The sequence below is a fragment of the Zophobas morio genome, unplaced genomic scaffold, assembly GCF_036711695.1.
Source record: "Zophobas morio isolate AGI-343-1 ecotype UQ-CSIRO unplaced genomic scaffold, CSIRO_AGI_Zmor_V1 ptg000021l, whole genome shotgun sequence".
Classification (NCBI taxonomy): Eukaryota; Metazoa; Arthropoda; class Insecta; order Coleoptera; family Tenebrionidae; genus Zophobas; species Zophobas morio.
This window is the reverse complement of record NW_026972126.1, coordinates 8,818,104-8,833,336: the sequence shown is the minus strand read 5'-3', so window position 1 is coordinate 8,833,336 and position 15,233 is coordinate 8,818,104. Positions and strand designations below refer to the sequence as shown.

At 32.6% G+C, this 15,233-nt stretch overlaps 3 protein-coding genes across 7 annotated transcripts in view; 1 reads left to right on the top strand and 2 right to left on the bottom strand.

The window, feature by feature from the left end:
- The first annotated feature begins 232 nt into the window (after positions 1–232).
- LOC135132958 (uncharacterized) lies at positions 233–1,442 on the top strand. The gene is made up of 3 exons (XM_064061179.1): positions 233–408; positions 600–758; positions 815–1,442. Exons 1-3 carry the CDS (start codon positions 342–344, stop codon positions 1,036–1,038), a joined length of 450 nt encoding a protein of 149 aa, XP_063917249.1. The 5' UTR covers positions 233–341; the 3' UTR covers positions 1,039–1,442.
- On the bottom strand, positions 1,429–2,338 carry LOC135132956 (uncharacterized). Its single transcript, XM_064061178.1, has 3 exons — positions 2,179–2,338; positions 1,856–2,038; positions 1,429–1,797 (listed from the first exon to the last, which is right to left on the bottom strand). Exons 1-3 carry the CDS (start codon positions 2,246–2,248, stop codon positions 1,586–1,588), a joined length of 465 nt encoding a protein of 154 aa, XP_063917248.1. The 5' UTR covers positions 2,249–2,338; the 3' UTR covers positions 1,429–1,585.
- Positions 2,339–2,423: 85 nt separating this feature from the next.
- The window catches only part of LOC135132953 (probable G-protein coupled receptor CG31760), a 196,617-nt gene continuing 183,807 nt past the window's right edge, over positions 2,424–15,233 (bottom strand). For all 5 annotated transcript variants that reach the window (XM_064061174.1, XM_064061172.1, XM_064061173.1 and 2 more), the window contains 6 exons: positions 10,666–10,810; positions 10,489–10,609; positions 4,318–4,714; positions 4,051–4,265; positions 3,860–3,998; positions 2,424–3,807 (listed from right to left, as the gene is read on the bottom strand). In XM_064061174.1, coding sequence (XP_063917244.1) covers positions 3,372–3,807; positions 3,860–3,998; positions 4,051–4,265; positions 4,318–4,714; positions 10,489–10,609; positions 10,666–10,810 — 1,453 coding nt within the window. In that variant the 3' untranslated portion in view covers positions 2,424–3,371. The remainder of the gene's footprint in view (positions 3,808–3,859; positions 3,999–4,050; positions 4,266–4,317; positions 4,715–10,488; positions 10,610–10,665; positions 10,811–15,233) is intronic.

Sequence of the window (15,233 nt, the reverse complement as noted above, 5' to 3'; positions counted from 1 at the left end):
AGAATTTTAAGAAGGATATCCCACTTTCAAATTGTTATAACTGGAAGTCACATTTTGATATTAAATTTAAATTACAGTTTAATAGGTAATTGCATCCATAGGAATTTTCGACCATTATTTTGTATACTAGTATATTTTCCCAATTTCTAAAATAACATCAACACCTCGTTTGTCGCGTATGTACAAAGATGGCGCGCAACCTTTTAAATTGTATAAGTATAAGCGAATGACGTTTCCTATGTTAAATAAGACTGTGTAGTGACAGAAGACAGCAATAACCGTAAACACACCACAACAAAATTAAAATTTGCATTTCTTTTGATTTTGGTTACCCGTCAAGAATGGGGTTCTCAAAAGAAATTTCGTGCCTTATATTTGCCTTAACTTTAGCAGTTATCATACAAAACGGTAAGTTTTTGTCTTAATTAATTTGTTTACAGCCTCGCCCTTTCTTGGAATTCGTAAAATAATTTTGCCACACACCCATACATCGAGAGTATATTTAATAACAAAGCAAATTGTACCGGCGTGTAAACTTTTTCGTCATTCTATTTTACATTTTCGTTATGAAAGTTATTTTGAGGTTATGTTATGTTTAGGTTGGGCTATTAAATGCTGGGACTGTCGATCGGACGCCGACCCGAAATGTTCGGACCCTTTTGATAACACAACATTTGCAATTACGGATTGCAAACAACAACGACTGGATTTCATGCCTGATGTGAAAGCCACAATGTGTAGAAAAATTCGACAGAAATGTAAGAAATGGAATAATAATATAAGTATAAATGATAATGTATACGTTATTTTTCAGTTCATGGTGTGTGGAAATACATACGCAGTTGTGCATATCTTGGTGAACCAGGCATACAAGGAGATGAAAGATTTTGTTTGCTAAGAACTGGTACCTACAATATTTTTATGGAATATTGTACCTGCAACACAAAGGATGGTTGCAATAGTGGCAATAATGTAAAAGTTTCGCCATTTGTTGCTGTTGCAACAGTTATGACAATTCTTATGTTGAAAATTATGTGATAGGACTTCCATTTCATTTGTGTTCATTGTCAATTTTAAGATCTGAGTTTTGTACATATATTGTTAGAATTTCTTTTTGCAGTACAATTATGTTGAGTTTTATACTGATGGAAAGTGTTTGTAGATGGTTATGAATTTTTTTAATGACAAATTTTAAACGGACTTTTTATCTTAGGACAAAAAATAACATTTATAGACACTGGTCCATAGTAACTAGTTATTAAGTACCCCTGGAATTGCTATGAATGACTACTTTTTTTACAATTAAGGTAAATACTGACTTAATGATATTACTTATAGTCCGTCCCATATATATAATTTAAGATTTTGGAAATATTTTTATATTGTTTTAATAAATTTTACTGGTACATATATGTGTATATAGACTAGTAAAACTTCGTTCAGTTTTATTTTATTACATAAGTTTTTAAAAAATATAACTAAGTAATTAACATCTTGGATGGAATGATAAAAAAAATATATAGAAAACAAATTGTACATTGGACGGATTAAAGAGATTCTCAGTAAACGTACAATTGACTAAAAATTAAACAATTCTAAAACTAAAAATAACAAATACCGCCGATAATAATACTAGTGAGGTTTTTAATCTAGTACTACCATTACATTCATCTGCTGAACAGTAACATTCTTCCCAATAAACCCCATTTTCATAAACACCCCAATTGCAGACACCCGTAACTCCAGTATCTGCAACAGAGGCACACCTTCTGATTACTTGTCTCCAGCGACCATCCCCTAAAACAATGACGTTACTTGAAGCACTATTTTATATATTAAAAAAGAAAAAACATACAAATAAATCCCCTAGGACTTTGTTGTGTCAGTTTCATACAAAATGAACCTGGCATATGACTGTCTTCAGTGTTACATTCGACAGCTATATGGTGGGTTTTATCAAATTTTTTGTAAGCGCCACAGCTGTCTTCTCCTTTTGGGTCTCGGTTTGAACTGCATTGATAACAACGGACAGCATTAACTGAAAATTAAAAAGTTAACGACACGCCCATGAACTAGTCGACCAGTAGTAAGGTTATTGCTGTGTTGTTGTCGTTAGTAATCAATGGTCACTTGGATGACTGTATTTTAACCTAAATTTCAAACAATGTAGTGACCCACCTGTGAAAATATTTGTGGCGAATATAAGGCAGATTATGGCTTTGATCGTAGTTTGCTTAATCGTTGTCATGATTATTTAAAGGCACTTTAATGTTAATTTATAAAACAATTTCGAAAATGAGTCAGACTGTCATGGTGTTTAATGTTTACGCGTTTCGTAAATAACGTATACAGCGACATCTTGCGAGAAGTGCCGGTAGTGCAACTAGGATGTATTTAGGAGGGAAATTGAAACATTTGCGGCGTTTTATAAACACATTTATTTTTTTTAATACAAATATATAGTACATTTGAGAGTAAATCAACAACTGACGTAATGACACAACACCAGTACTTAACTCTGTAAAATTTGCCAATAGTTCCAATTTAATTATTTTGAAGTTGTGCTACGGATTATAGGATGAATATCTGCAGTACAAAAACTTGATAAGAAATTTATAAAGTTCATTATAAATTTCCCTAGTGAGGGCTCATTTTTGTGTTGTTTTTGTACCACAGACATTTTCAACATCAATAGACATCAATAATAGAGTTAAACATCAAGTTACAACGATTAAGTAGTATTCTATGATCGCTATATGACACGACATTACCTATGACAAATATTTAAATTGGAATAGTTGGAATTTAATTTTGATTTTTTTTTTTAAGTTTGTCAAGTACTAGTGTTATCTTTTAAATTGAGTAATTGATATATTGTATTGTCGTTCACCGACTACATTAGCTATCACACATATTTCCAGTTTTCTTGTTTATATATTTGGTTTAAACAATCTTCTACACATCTAAAAATCAATAAAAAAATTCACGTTACAGAGTTGTTCAACATTGATTTAAATTCTTGACATAGAGCAACATTAATTCACATCAAACATTTTCTTGTTGCTGTAATAAATTTAAATACTTTTCTCTCTACAAACTATACTTCAGCATCTAACTTCTTTCCCTACGGTATCACACAAGAGAAGCATCTCTAGTTTCTATTATAAAAATCAGTCATCATTTAGCGTTTTTGAATGTTTGAAGAAAAAATTTTGACAAATGCGTTCCCAAGGTAATTGAGCACCGGAAAAGGCAAAATAAAAATGGAAGACCTTCTTCCAAAACGTGTTTGTTTATACAAAAACAGGCTTTCTTGTTTCTTTACTGTCGAACAAATCCAACTTAATCCATTCGCCGCAACTTCTTAAACGTCACAGCTCCTCCGGTTGCTTGTTGCTTAGCAAGCATCCTTGCCTAGACAAAGGGCTATGAACCACTGTTGGAGCGTTAAGAGTGGTGAAGTACCCCCCACTTTTCGGCTTGACGTGTCGGTTGTTGATTTCCATGTGAACGATCTTCATAAATTCTATTTGAGCAGCCAACTTCTGAATTTCTTCTTTCAGTTCTTCGTTTTCTTGATAGAGATCTGGTGCTTCTTCTGGTACCAAACCGATTCCGTTTAGAGAGAATGACGCTGTCACACCCCTGGATCGAGCGCGATTATCCCATTGGTCGCCTTGCCCACGCAGTACTCGGATGATTTTGGGCCCAAATACCAAGGCTACTGTTACGCTGGTGGACAGTTGGGTTCTGATGAAGCCGAGCAAGTACTTGATGTCAGGACCGGCGCGAGGGAAGATGAACAAGCTACAAGTTAGAAAAATTAATAAACAACTATAAACGAAAAAGAAATGGTTACTGGAAAGCGATCATCATGATGTTGACAATGGCGATGTTGTAGATAGCATAACTGATGAGCCTTGCTTCATTGAAGAGGGATTCGGCGTTTCGCACGTTGTAACACACGCGGATGCCCCAAGCCAGGAAGAGAACTTCACCTAAAAGGGTACAAAATAGTCTCTCTCACGAAAGTTTGAGAAAAATAACTACCAATAGCTAAACTGTGGTCCCACCAGTTGTAAACACACTGCTTAAACCTCAGATCTTCATTATCAACTATTTCTTCGGCGGTTGGGGTATCAGAAAGAGTCCAAGTTCCTAAGTATATCAACATAACCAGAAGAATTGGTACCATCCACTGCAACAATTGCTTATCCGTCAATTTAACTTTATGAGCAGACTTCACACGATAAGTTAGAGATACTCTGTAAATAAAATATAAGTTTGAAGCAAGAACATCGCGGTACTTTTCTTTACCTCCACGTCTTCATGAGTAATGCTGTATAAGTAACGCAGAATCCAAGATGGCGTGACCATTTAGTAGCAATACAAGAGTACCTGTCTAATACAGGGAAGATGGCCGCCATCTCCATATACATAGTAGCACAACCAAATAGAGTAATACTGAGAAAAATGGGACTAGCCACTTTGAAAACTTTTAGTTTCCGATGTTTAAACATGTAGATATTTATAATCATGGTGCAAAGGGCACAACTGACACTGAATACTAACAAGGTAATTCTGAAGGGCCAATGATATGTTGCTAAACACGGTGAGAGGTCTGTGCAGAAATGACATCCAGGGGCGCATTGCATGCACTGGAATACGGTGCTCCAGGAATCCGTGTTATTTTCTTCTTCGTCCTGCCAAGATACTGTAAAAACGTATAATTAGCATGATTTTACAGAAAAATGAGAAAAATGTAGAAATTATGGCTATCTACAAGCAATGGTTTTTTTCACCAATTTTGTTGAATAATGAAAAATCTTTCTTGTTTTTTTTTTAGTTTTCATTAAAAAAGTTTAGTCAATTTGGAGTTTTTTTAATTCAAGCTGAAGCAGGATGACAGTGACTAATGAATTTTCTGTATCATATAAGCACCTATTCGAAAATTATTTATATTTCATATACCGCCTATATTAATTTATTTCTTTATTTTATTGATTAAGATTCGGTTTACAATAACATCATTAACTTAATCACGTAGTTAACCGATCACATGATCAACTTCAATTACTCAAATTCTCATAGTCACGTGTTATTCACACACTGGATTTCAATTCGAATTAAATATTTTGTTCATCTACGAAAAACTGACTCTTTGTATTGTTATTATTCAACTAAAGAATGTGTAATTATAATATCGAAATTATGAAAAATATTCAAATAGTAAATTACAGTAACATTTCAGAAGTTTAGGATTTTTGGAAACATTTTTAGTTTCATTTTTTCTTTGTCAATATTCAAATTACTCTAGCAAGTAGAAAATTATGTTTCAAACTTGGAACAACTTATAAATAATACTAAGTATATTCGTGGTTTATGAATCCGCCTTGATTTTTATCACAATTACTTTATGTATTTCTTGTGCAATGTTATCCACATGGTTCATGTACCTACATTATATTTGACTAGTCGAGTGGGATTATTGTTTGGTCCTCGGATTTGTGCTCCTCCTCGTGTGTTTTCAAATCCCATCTTTACTGTGTTGTTTTACCACGGCTTGTATTATTTATATTTTTTTACTCTTACTCTTTCAAATTCTGTAAAAAAGTTGGTCTAAAGTTATTTTTTAAATAGTTTCTTAGATAAATTATGAAATTTGATACTGCTAAGTTTTAGTTTTTGTTAGGATAATCCCTATAAGTTTGTACTATAAAAATTAGGGTTGTATTATGAAACTATAGGGAAAGGAGCATGTTCTGCGTTTATTTCAAGTGAAATTTACTTAATGGAATTTTGTGATGACGTCATCAACTTTTTAGTAGGCACAAATAAATTAATTTGGATAGGAACAGTATAATACTAATAACAAAATGCAAAACCATATTTAAACTAATTTGTAGATTAAGGCGGATTCATAAACTACAAGTACAAGAGGATGTGATTTTACAACATTTCAGTTATGTATTACTATGAAACACTTTGAAGGAACGTGATCATATTGTTGGTGGGAACAATGAGACAAATTTTGGTTACATATTTATCTTCTGCACGATATTCCTAAACTAAATTTAAAAATTTCCACAAAATTCGGAACAGTAGTTTCGAAAATTATCTCTTTGATAAAATTACCAATAGATAACAGACAGACGGAAACGGGGACCTATTTTTTCATATTTTAGGAGTCATGAAATATCAAGAAAACAATAAATTAACCATTCGTCAAATGGACCATATTAAAATCTTCCCTTTTTAACGAAAATTTATACTATTTCCGAATTCATGCATGGTCCGTTGCAATTGTCTGTTTTTTGTCAAACAATTTTAGTCAATGACTGTGTTGCGGAAATCATCATTTAAAATACATGTCTTACTGTTAAAAGTACTTCGACATAATTCTTATTGTCCACAAGCGTCCGTTTAGGCCTGAAAGAAAATGGAATCTTCTTTTGGGAAACCCATTGGAATCCAAATAACAGTATGTGTATCCAGATATCGAAAAAAAATTTTGTATCAACTCAGAATCTACATGTTTAGTTAAAACATAATGTTCCTTTTGATTTGGATATACATACTACATAGTGAAGTATTGAAGAACTGTCTTTTTTTTGCTTTGTTTAATGAATTGTAAAACTTATTTTGGCAGAAATAAACAAGTTTTTTTTTTATTTTAAGAGCAATACAGAATAAATGAAAAGTAGAAAAGTATAGGAACTAGTGAAGATTAATTGAAAAATATATACAATACAACACGAACTATCTCCACCAGAAAAAATCGCATGAATTAAGGTCCGGAGAGCGAAGTGGCCATAACACTGGTCCATTTTTCCTATCTATTGTCTTGGAAAATCTTGGTTGAACTATTGCCTCACTTCTTGAGCATTGTGGGTAGGTGTCCCAAATTGGTGATATCACATTATCTGGATATCCGTAAAGACATTGCGCCTCATAAGTATTTTCAAATGCTCTACCGTAAACTACTTGTAAACAATAAAAACACTTTTGTCAAGGCTAAATGTTGCTAAAGAACCGAAAAATAACTTTGTTATCAGAGGCGCACAACGAATTTGGACCCAGATTTTAGCACCCACACCTCGAGACCAATCATCGATTTTATTTTGTGCCTTTCCATAACACCCTGTATGTGATTCCGTCTGCTTTAATCAAATTTTGTTATAAGTTTATTTCACTCTCACTTAAAAGAAATCTCTACGTATAATACTTTTCGCGAGGTCAGTATTTATAATTGACCCAATGAAGCGCTAATGAGTGGTTGTTTTGCTGTTGAAATGTTCATGTCATGATATAATATATAAGTATGAAAACACTATTGACGAATGTTATTTTGACAAACAAATATTTTATTCACTATTCAGTTTATATTTTTTGTTTTCTTAGGGGGGTCATTGACTAATTGAGCCCGCGAACGAAACGTCACTGGTATATAGGATGTCTATTACTTAAACCACATTCTAGCGCCACGTAGATGCGTATCAACAGGTATAAATGAATTTAGTCATGACGTAATCTAAAGCAGTGCGTTACTTCAAGATTTTTCATGACCACCCATTTGCAATACAGAGGAGTAAAGAATAAAATATGTGGTTAAAATGTTGCATAAAGTTTCCATAATACATGCACTTTCTTCTCTTGCGGTCTATATGGGGTGATTTCGAAATATATGCAATTATTGTAACCACAGAGTATTGTGGAAATATAGAAAAAACAAATTAAAAATAGAATGGGGCAAAATTCCCATGAACAATCCTCGATGCGATGCCACTGATTCACCCTTTAAACAGTAGGTGGAAAAACGTTTGAATAAAAACGATGTAAGCACTTTCAGTTTCAATTAAAAGCAAAACCGACTTTATTCATTCATCGTTAAAGGTCAATGCGAAAGATTACTCCGGGAGTTCCACGAACTGTAGCGGCTGCTACTTTCACTCGTTGAAGCTCTTCAATAGTTTCTGGACACTGTTGATTTTCATAAACTAATTATTTCATCCAACCCCTCAGACAAAAATCACACGGACTGAGATGGGATGAACGCGGAGGTCAAGCTACTAAGTCGTTTCTACCGACCCACTGGTTAGGAAAATGGTTATTTAACCAATCAACCTACCAAAATGTAGTGGTTCTCCATCATGCAAGTACCACATGCGAACTCGTTCACACAGAGGCACTTCCATATCTAGCTGCTCTTCCCACACTTTGTTTAAAAACTCGAGGTACTGTGTCTGTTCAGTAAAACTTAAGGTTCAATTAATCATTTATGATACCTGTCCACACATTTATGGAAAACTGTCGTTCAAGTCGTACTTTTTAACGAGCGTGTGGATCTTCATCGAACCAAATATGAGCGTTGTCACTTTTGAAAACAGCATTGCGAGTGTGCCAAAATTTGTTCTTCAGCTTGTAGTATTATTTCGGTTCTATCACGGCCACGATCGTGAGTTTGAGGCTTGGAATTACCTAGTGTTTCCATCAGTCACACCATAAAGCATTATTAGTTATGTCGACATGCTTTGAATTGGACAAATTCACTATGGTCAAAGACGTTAACCGAACAGATGACAGTAACCAACTGATACATGACTGGCTCTTCTCGTGTTTTTGTACGTTGCTTATCAGTGCGCCGCCTTTTTGGTTCTTAATCCTAGTCGTTCTGTGCCATTCAGTGAATAGTATTATGGTAATTTCAAATAATTTTTCCTGGACATTGCTACCACTTAGGAATGTGAATTTTGCACAGTGCAATAAATGTTAGTGTGAGCTATTCCCCATTTTTTTTATTGCACACATTTCAAAATCACCCTGTATTTTTCTATTACATGGGTTTTTTACACGCAATAAACGTTAAAGTATTAATTTATTATTGTCCACACTTATATTTTAGTTTTACGGTTTATAGGTATTAGCCATTGAAATACAAGTGTACGTGATTGATAAAATAGGTACTACAATTTTGATTATAAAAGTGGATAAACAGTGTCTTCTTTCTTACGATTTTAATCCTTTTGGTGCAATAAAAACTTTATCATATATTATTTACTTATAACGTTAGCGTATTATAGCTATTATATTATTTAAGTAGATAATAACCAGTTGTCGCATGAGCCAACTCTAACATAGCAGAATTCATTTCTATAATCTTAAGTTGTCTATTGCTTTTTCCGATGTATAATATGAATGTGTTTATTAAATTATACTGTAAGCTATTACAAAGTGACCAATTATTTCATGTTATTTAACTTAATTCATTACACGACAAGAATTACTAACGAAATTTCAAAAAATAACTACACGTACAGATATGATCTGATAAGGGTGTTTTTTTGTGGACTGGGCGAGGAAATCGTTAATATAAGATTATTATCAAAGTTGAATGGTTATTGTTTGCCAATACTCTCATTATAGTTTTATATACGGTAATATGAGGGTTCTGACCCATTTATTTCGTTGTGCTGTTAGAATATACTACGCTTTATTTCGTTTCGTGTAATGTATTGTGAGAGCATAAGCAAGACAAATGACACCTTTAAATGCAAGAATACCAAAAGACAAGCATTAAAACTGTGAAATATGAGTTTCCTTGCATCGTTATTTTATCTTACGGTGAATTATAGGATGTTTTATGAACAAAGCATCACTCTTCCGGACAATGATGAATTCATTGCTTTTTTTTTGCAATTTTCTTGGCTTATTACGGGCTGTGTAAATAGATGTCACAATTTTCCGGGATAAAATGAACTGCGTTGAAGGTAAAAATATACAAACCTAAAGCGAGATCATTTCTATGAACATTTTGTATAAGTTTTAGTTCGATGCTTTTGTTTTTCATTGATTTTTGTGATCACAACTTTCGTAATTTTGTTTACATTTGTGGAGAAAGTTTTTATAATTTTTTTTATATTCTTTTATCAATTTTTGTCTCATGATGTAAATGTACGTAACAGCCATAAACAGGAATGGCGCCCCATAATTTATATTCAGTATTTTTGACAATCAAAGATAAGATTAAAGTTATACTTGTACTATATTAGCCGGGTATGACAGCTATATCTTGCGTAAAATCTAAAATATAAATACATTAAAAAAATAATAACAGATACTACAAGATAATATGCTAGTGAGTTTTTATCAATATATTTTGAAAGTTTACCGCATTAATTATAAGCAAAGAAAGAAATTGGTTCGCCTCACCTTAATTTCCTTTCTTCACTGGTGATTTACATTTTAATTTTTTATGTAGTTATAAATCAATGTATGTTAAAATTCTGATTATTTTGTTGTTTCTTTCTTTATTTACTGTTTACACTTCTTTACAGAATATGTTATAAGGAATATGTTTTCATATCACTGAAAATTGTTCAAACTATACAGTTTTTGAAGAATACCACGTCTGCCATCACAAAATATTTTGAAAACCTTAATTTTTCACGCATATGTACGTAGACTAAATAATACTTTGTAAACAATTACCTTCAACCAAAGTCCCGTTGAACACCCCTCCATAGCGCGGAGAGTAATACCCTGGCCTGCACACGCACTGATACTTCCCCCTGGACCAATTAGAGGACATAGTTTGCGGTCGATAGAAGCACTGAAATTGAAAGGGGGTTAATGAAATGGGCAATAAATTGAGCCATCGAATGCCACCTGAGATGTGGTGTTGTGACATTTGTGTGTGCCGTGGAAGATTGATATTTCGTTGGAATTAGTCTGGGAGGGTGTGGTGGTGGGTTCGCACTGGTTCACTTCCAGGTGTGACACGTCCACGTCCAAACTCAAGAAACCCTTCAGTCTGTAATTGAGAATGATTGATGAAACAAAGAAATCAACAGGAATTAGAAGTTTCCGAAGACTTTATTAAGAATCGATAGACCAGAACGCGGAGTGGCTGGTCTTTTAGAAGTTGTTTTGGCAATTGATTGTTGTTTTATTTTTTGTCGCTTTAATTTTTCCGATTGAAAAGTTATAGGTTCGCATTGAGTTAATTTTTCGGCGGGGATTTCAACATGTTTTGATGTTCGTTTTTATGTATCAAACGCTGAATCAAGCATTTTAATTTTTATATCATTTTAGGGTACTAAATAATTACAACGATGTCATATTTTACAAAATTTTGTTAAAAAAAATCAAAAATAATATTAATAAAACACATTCAGCGGTTATGCGAATGTCCATTTAAAGATTTTGTGCTTGGATTGTCCTTTCACAAATGGTTGGAGACCTGAAATTTGGTTTACCCTTGCAGCTCCAGCCTTCAAACGCTTATTGGTAACCCAAGGGATAAAGTCAGGTCAAAAGAAAAGCCGTGAATTTATGAAATGAACTGTAAAGGTTATAATCAAAAATATATTGGGCAAACAATAAAGAGACGTATCATAGAGTTCAAGGTGCAACTGTCTCATCTAAATTTCTAAAAATACATATATGTAAAATTTCCAGTGTCTAAATCGGCTTAAACTGTTTAACACAGAATTTATCTTTCATTTTTTTCTGTTCAATTTTATGGAGAATGGAGCGAAGGGATGTTTTTAGTAATATTACATATAAATATAAGAGGTGTTCAACTGAAAAAAATCATCAAATTGGTTCTTCATAAGTTGCATTAATGTCTGTGAATTCTTTGTTGTTTTGTGACGTAATTAAGTGTTGTTGGCTCCATTCCTTGGAAATGTAATATTCAATTCAGTTATCGTTACAAATTCGAGAAAGGCTGCGTGGCGAAAGCGGAACACATTTTCTAGTTAAAGTTTGCGGTTTTTGTGATTTGTCCAAATGGATTTTTAATTAAAGCTTCGAGGGAGACCCGTGTCCGCGTGAAAGGCGCAATTTGGAAATAACTGTTTTTTTTTTGCGAAGATCGGGTAGAGAGTATAATATTCGGCAGGTTTTTGGGGCATAGAAATGTGGTGTGTTTGATATACCTGTCTATAGAGTGAAATTAGCGGGGAAGGGTGACAAGCTACGACGAGGAACTTGAATTCTCTGATTTATTCTTAAAAGTTAAATGTTGCCTTATATAGAATTCAAATTTAAACCATATAAAAATTGGTCGAAGTTTATTTCGACAGGACTTCCCTCGCTTCTTAAGTACAAATCCAACAAATCCCGTTTCTTTTAAAAATTATAAAATTAGATTTTGCGATATTTGTTGTGTGGTAATCTCTATAAAGTAAAAACCAGCGGCATAAATAACATCCCGCAGCCCCAATATATTTAAAGCAGGGGGAAAAATGGCCTCTCAGAAATAATAACAAGCTTTAACTTCATGTGTATATTTATACATCGGAAGAATGTCACGTAGAAATTTGTTTGATTTGAATGAGTTTGTCGCCACACAACAAAGGACTACAATTTTATTATTATTAATTAAGTGACAATCGAACGGAATGTTCTGAATATTACTTATTAGAACATGATGACTCGTTCTTAATTTGATCAATAAAAAATTTGTTATGATGTCATAAATATAGATAATACACAGCGTGAGTGAAAAAAAGAAAAAATCACACATCCGGACATCTTAAAGGCATGGCCACAGATGGTTATATCCTGAGTTACTGGTAAAATATTATTACAGTGTTCAATTTTTGTGAACATTTGGCCGTTTAGGGAAAAAGTTAAAGCGGATTTGTACATCACATGTATAGGAGAATATGACATCATCAAATTGTTGATGGGGATTTTTAACCAAATTTTAGTTAGCATTTACCATCTCCATGAGATTTCTAATATACATACAAAATTTGACAACAATCAGGCCAGTAGTTTGGAAATTACGTCTCTAATAAAAGTCGACACAGATCCCAGACAGACAGACGTAGAGATAGACAGACAGATAGAAACAAGAGACTACTTTTTTCGTATTCTAGGGGTCATGAAACGTCGAGAAAATATAAAAGTGGCTGTTCGTCCGATTACTATAGTTCCTTAGCTTACGTTCATGGTCAGATATGCCTCTAGAAAATACGATAGTGTGTTAAAAATAATAGTTATTTATGTTACAAATGTTGAAAAGTGTCCATTGCATTTTGAACGGAAAGTATAATAATCGAGTCCATCGGACGAATGACCACTTTCATATTTTTTCAAAGTGTCATGACCTCTAGAGTCCGAAAAAAGTGGTCTCCCGTTTTCGTCTCTCTGTCTGTCTGTCTGTCTACCTGTCTATCTGTATGTTTGTCGGACTGTCTGTCTCTCTGTATCTATTGTTATTAGACCAGTAATGTCCCAAACTACTGGACCGATTGTTGTCATATTTTGTATGTATAATAGGAATATCATGTAGATGGTTAAACGCTAACTAAAATTTGGCTAATCATTCCCACCACGAATGGGATGACGTCATCTCGAAAATTTATAATAAAGGGTTTTTTAAATTTGATAAAATAAGATACTCCTGTGCTTGTGGTGTGTGAATCCGTGTCGAATTTTCGCCTTAGACATCCCGAAGTTTTGGAAAAAATTCAAAACTGAATAACAATATTTTGCAATATACATAACTTTGAAACTGCAAAACAGATTGCTTTGAAATGTTATAAATATTTTAAGGTTATCGTATTCGTGGTAAATCGTTAAGCAAAATTTATTATTTGTTTTCTCAAAAAATTGGTGAATAAATTTTTGGCGTTCCGAAATTTTAAATTTTTCCTTTTCCCAATTTCTTTATAAATCGATTCTTTGATTTTTAGACTTTCGACTTATCGACTTCTCGATTTCTCAGTTTTTTGATTTCTCAAGTTGTCGATGTTTGGGATTTTTCAATATTTCGATTTTTCAATTTTTTTATTTCTCGATTCAATTTTTCGATTCTTCAACTTTTCGAAATTTTAACTTTTCGTTTTTTTTTTATTTTAGATGTTTCGATTTCTCGATTTTTCGGTTTTTTAGTACATACTTCAGTTTTCAATTTTCAATTTTTCGAATTTTTAAATGTAAGATTTTTCACTTTTTGATAATTCGATATTTCTAACTTTCGATTTTTCAACTTCTCACTTTTAGATTTTTCGGTTTTTCAATTTTGCGACATTCTACTTTGAGGATTTTTCAGTTTGTCGATTCTTCAAATTGTCCAGTTTTCGAATTTTTGATTTCTCGATTTTTCAATTTTTCGATTTCTCAAGTTTTAGGATTTTTCAATTTTGGGATTTTTCAATATTTTGATTTTTTCATGTTTTGATTTCTCGATTTTTTGATGTTATGATTTCTCGATTTTTCAATTTTTCGACGTTATAATTTTTTGTTTTTTAAATTTTACATATTTCTATTCCTTGATTTTTCGATTTTTCGACTTCTCGCTTTTAGATTTTTCGGTTTTTCAATTTGTCGGTTTTCCGTTTTCAGCTTTATCGAGATTTCGACGTATCGATTTTTTAATTTTTCGATTTTCTTCTCGATTTCTCAATCTTTTGATGTTTCGAATTCTAGATGTTTCAATTTTTCAATTTCGATTTCTCGATTTCTAGGTTTTTCGATTTTTTGACATTTTAGTTTTGGATTTTTCAATTTTCTGATTTTTTAGTGTTAGATTCTTCGATTTTTCGATTTTTTTTAATTGTAGATTTTTCGATTTCTCGATTTCTAGTTCTTTGATTTTTAGTTTTCCCATTTTTTGATGTTTCGAATTCCTGATTTTAAACTTTTTAGTGTGTATTTACGTATTTCAATTGTTCGAATTTTAAAATTTTCGACTTTTAGTTTTTTTAATTCCTCCATTTGTCGACATTCCAGTTTTGGGATTTTTCAATTTCTCGATTTTTAGTTTCTCGATTTTTAAAGTTTTCGATTTCTCTATTTCTAGTTTTTTGATTTTCAGTTTATCAATTGTTTAAATTTTATACAGGGTGTTATTGAAAGGTACGTACAACAAAATGGACAGTTCTTCGCGAAGTCTAAGAAGTCGGAAAAACTTATTTTGTCTTATCAAAATTTTAAGGGGAAAATTAACCCTTATCCAATCTTTTTAGACGCTGCTGAAGGATAAATAGGTAAAATTAATTTATTTTAGTAAATCCTAGCAACCGTAACAATACAACTTTTGTCAAGACTAAATGTTGCTACAGAAACGAAAGATGATCTTTTTATCAGAGGCGTACAACGAATTTGGACATACATTTTAATAATTTTTATCTCTAAAAGGTGAACACTTTTACCTGAACTTTTTTTAACTTTTAGCACCCATACTTCGAGACCAATTGCCGATTTTATTTTGTACGTAC

What these genes read in the sequence shown, in the direction of transcription:
- LOC135132956 (XM_064061178.1), bottom strand. Translation starts at nt 2,248, where the DNA reads ATGACAACGATTAAGCAAACTACGATCAAAGCCATAATCTGCCTTATA. An exon ending in CGCCACAAATATTTTCACAG is followed by an intron (nt 2,039 to 2,178) that starts GTGGGTCACTAC and finishes TTTAATTTTCAG; the next exon opens with TTAATGCTGTCCGTTGTTAT. An exon ending in AAGTCCTAGGGGATTTATTT is followed by an intron (nt 1,798 to 1,855) that starts GTATGTTTTTTC and finishes TCATTGTTTTAG; the next exon opens with GGGATGGTCGCTGGAGACAA.
- LOC135132958 (XM_064061179.1), top strand. Translation starts at nt 342, where the DNA reads ATGGGGTTCTCAAAAGAAATTTCGTGCCTTATATTTGCCTTAACTTTA. An exon ending in AGCAGTTATCATACAAAACG is followed by an intron (nt 409 to 599) that starts GTAAGTTTTTGT and finishes TGTTATGTTTAG; the next exon opens with GTTGGGCTATTAAATGCTGG. An exon ending in TAGAAAAATTCGACAGAAAT is followed by an intron (nt 759 to 814) that starts GTAAGAAATGGA and finishes GTTATTTTTCAG; the next exon opens with TTCATGGTGTGTGGAAATAC.